The sequence below is a fragment of the Neolamprologus brichardi genome, chromosome 3, assembly GCF_056152115.1.
Source record: "Neolamprologus brichardi isolate AB-2024 chromosome 3, ASM5615211v1, whole genome shotgun sequence".
Classification (NCBI taxonomy): domain Eukaryota; kingdom Metazoa; phylum Chordata; class Actinopteri; order Cichliformes; family Cichlidae; genus Neolamprologus; species Neolamprologus brichardi.
Genome location: NC_142106.1, coordinates 16,783,868 through 16,787,500, shown reverse-complemented (window position 1 = coordinate 16,787,500; position 3,633 = coordinate 16,783,868). Strand labels below are relative to the sequence as shown.

At 40.4% G+C, this 3,633-nt stretch overlaps 1 protein-coding gene across 1 annotated transcript; it reads left to right on the top strand.

The window, feature by feature from the left end:
* The first annotated feature begins 1,488 nt into the window (after positions 1–1,488).
* On the top strand, positions 1,489–2,340 carry LOC148103649 (uncharacterized). Its single transcript, XM_087839177.1, has one exon. The coding sequence runs from the start codon at positions 1,489–1,491 to the stop codon at positions 2,338–2,340; it is 852 nt and encodes a 283-aa protein (XP_087695303.1).
* The last annotated feature ends 1,293 nt before the right edge of the window (positions 2,341–3,633 follow it).

The following is a 3,633-nucleotide window of genomic DNA, read 5'->3' as shown; positions in this document are numbered from 1 at the left end:
GTAGGTCAATCTGAGTAATAATTAACCCTGAAATATTGCTTTCTATTATCTACAAATGAAATGTTAATGCTGTGACTAACAGGGGTGCAAAAGAATTACTCTTTAGACTTAACAAAAAAACATTATAAATTATGAATGAAATCATAAATAATCATTAATCAAACTTGAGGGCTTTATGGATGCTACAATTCACAGCATTGTGACTTCAGACTATTATGTTATGATTCTACAAGAGCTGGGGAAACACACGTGCCATGGTACCAGGGTTGATGTTATTCTCAAGCATGGGTCTGTTGGTGATACATGTGATACAAGGACACATCTGGTGTCCCCTTGTCTGTTTCTGGGCTGCCAAACACCTCATTGTTAGCTCCTCTGCCAAAACTTCCAGACGTCTCCCTTCCTGTTTGCCTAGACTGGCCCCGCCTTTAATGCCAGCCCATTGTGGGGTTAATTTTCCTGTCCTGCCTGCGCCTGCGGTTCCTTCTGTCCTCCCTGCTGTACTCCACCTTTGAGTCACTTACATTAACACTAGGGTTCCTTCTATCTTAGGCCTCTATCCTTTTTCTGCTGGGCTGGGCAAGTAATTGTGATCAGGATGTATGGCCTAAGGGCTTCTGCGCTCTTGGGGTCTCTTGGGTCTTTCTCTTTCTTTGTCTGGTGTTGTTGTAGCTTCTCGCCCTCATTATAAGTACATTTCATGACATTTCATGTGAATCTTAATAAGAATAAATAAGGACTCTAATAAGAGGAGTTAGGGTCATCGTATATTAAGGTGATTACAAATCAAATTTAATTTAAGACACAATACCATAATACTTAATATGGGTACATGTTTACAATAAAAAATAAAACAAAATATTTGCAATGTAACATGAAATGTAACATGACAATTATTTATAAATTATTAAGCATGTCTTAAATCCATACAGGGTTCAAAAAGACTAGAAAGTAGAAACTGAGACAACAAAGTTATTTCTGAAGCCACAGAGCAAGACAGTCAGAAATGTTTCCCATAGAGCATTAGAAAGTTTGCATGTTGAGGCGATGTTCATGTCCGCATTGCTTTTCAGAAGCACAAAGGTCAATCTTTTTACTTCCTAAATAGGTTTCTTCATTGTTTTTCCTCATCCTACCTTAAACGTAGGCATATTAAATTAAACCATCCATCCATTCTCTTCCTTATCAGGGTCACAGGGGGCTGGAGCCTGTCCCAGCTATCAGAGGGCGAGAGGCAGGGTACACCATGCATGTCTTTGGACTGTGGGAGAAAGTCAGAGTACCCGGAGAGACCATGAGGAGAACATGCAAACTCCACACAGAAAAGCCCAACCAGATTGCTGTGCAGTGATACCACCGTGCTGCCCTTAAATAAAACCAACAACAACTAGTTTTGACTGATAAGACGTAACAATAATCCTCCCTGCCTATTGTATTTATCTCTTAAATTTTGCGTTTTGGTCCTAAGACCTACAGAACACAGACAACATGTCAGTGAACTCCACCTTCAACTTTTTTCTGGAGTACGACTGCTTCAACCATACAGCTAGCTCAAACATGTTCACTGCCATCAGTGCAATGAGAGCCATCTTTCTCCTCCCTGTCTCCACACTTGTCCTCTACCTGGGTTACCGGCAATGGCGGCAACAGCATTCCTTTCAAACAGCAAGCCACTCTGACATCTTCGCCTACAACATGGCTGCATCAGAGCTGATCTGGGTAGCTGGATGCTTCTGTACCTTTGATGGAACATACAATAATCACTCAGCTGTGTTTACAGTAGGATTCATTGTTTCCCACACTGGTTTGTATGCAGAGATGGGTTTTCATATCCTGAGCTGTTTAGAGTGCTACCTGGCTGTTGTTCACCCCATCTCCTACTTACATTTTAAAAATGTCCATGGGGTCAGGATCAGAAACATCAGTGTTGGTTGTGTTTGGCTGTTTTGCTTTGGACTGATAGGAGTGCATCAAACTTTAACCTCTAACAGGCTTGTCCCGTTATTCTTTGTTTTGGCTCTAGTGATCATGATCACATTTTTCTGTAGCCTCTCTGTTCTGTGCGTTCTGATTCACCCAGGACCTGGAAAAGAAGGTGGGGGAAACCAACGTGTTGACCGATTAAAGCTGAGAGCTTTCTTCACCATCATAGCTATAACCTGCACTATGTGGTTGTGGTTTGTTGGACTCCTTGTTACCAAAGCACTGAGCAGGTCACCTCTCCTGAGTAACTCTGTCAAGTGTATGGTGGAAAAGAGTGCAGTCTTTTTTAACCTGCCCAGCTCTTTGTTGTTATTTATGCTTTACCTTAAAAGGGAAAGAAAACTCTTGTGTTGCTGAAATAAGTAAAGGCAGCAAACGCATGTAACTACGCATTATTGACTGCCAAGTTAAATGACTTAAGAAAAAACTGGTTATTTGGTGTATTTGGAAGATATGGTGGCAGATACGCCATTGTGGCACCTCCTAAATTGAAAGGTTGACAGATAAGGAGGAATAACTTAGTTCTTGTTATGGTTACTCATAACAATAGTACCTGGACAATGGAGCTCTTACTTTGTGCTGCATGGCTGAAAGTACTTTACTTAGAAAACCAATAAACCAGCAACATTAGTCAGTACAGTTTAACTGGTGGTAAAATTAATAGTTGTTCACTGAGCTGTTTCAAGTTAAGAAGGACAACCTGGTTATTTTGGGGAAAAAAGGTCTTAAAAAAAGGTATTTTGAAGGATTAATATCATTTGATTATTAAAGAGGACCTACATGCATTGTGCTAATTTCAGACTGAAATCTAATGAGTTTCAGTCAGAGAAAAACATTACGCCCTCCTTTGTAGAAGCCTACCTTTAGCATTTTAACCCTCTCGAGGCAGGCGTTGCCGATTTGCAACAGTTAAAAACTAACAACCTGATTACCCCACATACATATTTTATGAGTTTTTTTTACTCAGAAGTACCACTGCAGGACGTGGTTGTGCATTAGCAACTAAAACTTAATTTGAGCTTGAGAGGGTTAATGCCTGTTAAGCGGCGGTGATTAGCATCATCATTTAAAACCAAGGACGTTGTGCTTGGCTCAAAAACATAACTTTACAGTTTAGGGCTAAGTTTAGGATCATCACTGATGGTGACTTAATAAATGAATGGCTTGATTTGAATATCTTTATAAATCAATAGAAAAATATTTAATACTTACCTTTCTAATGTGACGTTGTTGTCCCTGGCTCTCTTTCTCTCTCTCTCCCTCCTGCTCTGTTCCTGTGCTACTGCGAGTGTAACTACCCCCCCTGCCTACCGCAAAGCACAAGGCTCGCGTGCGGAGTGAAGCGGAAAAAACGTGCGAGAGAGAGGGTGAGAGAAATTAAAAAAACACGGAGCCGGCTCGCGTCATTCACTTCAAAGAGTCGGCTCCAAGAGCCGTTTCGTTCGCAACCGACACATCATTACTATGTACTAGTTATTCTTATATTAGTTATATACAGTTTTAGTTTATATATAAATCAGTGTGTTGTTAAGTTAGGGTGATATTATTGTACAGTTTGTCTTAGGTTGTTTAGAGCTTTTTTTTATGGCTGTATTTGTTAAGATAGGTTTAGAGTCCTGATAAACGCAAACGTTTAACCCTGAAGCCCTT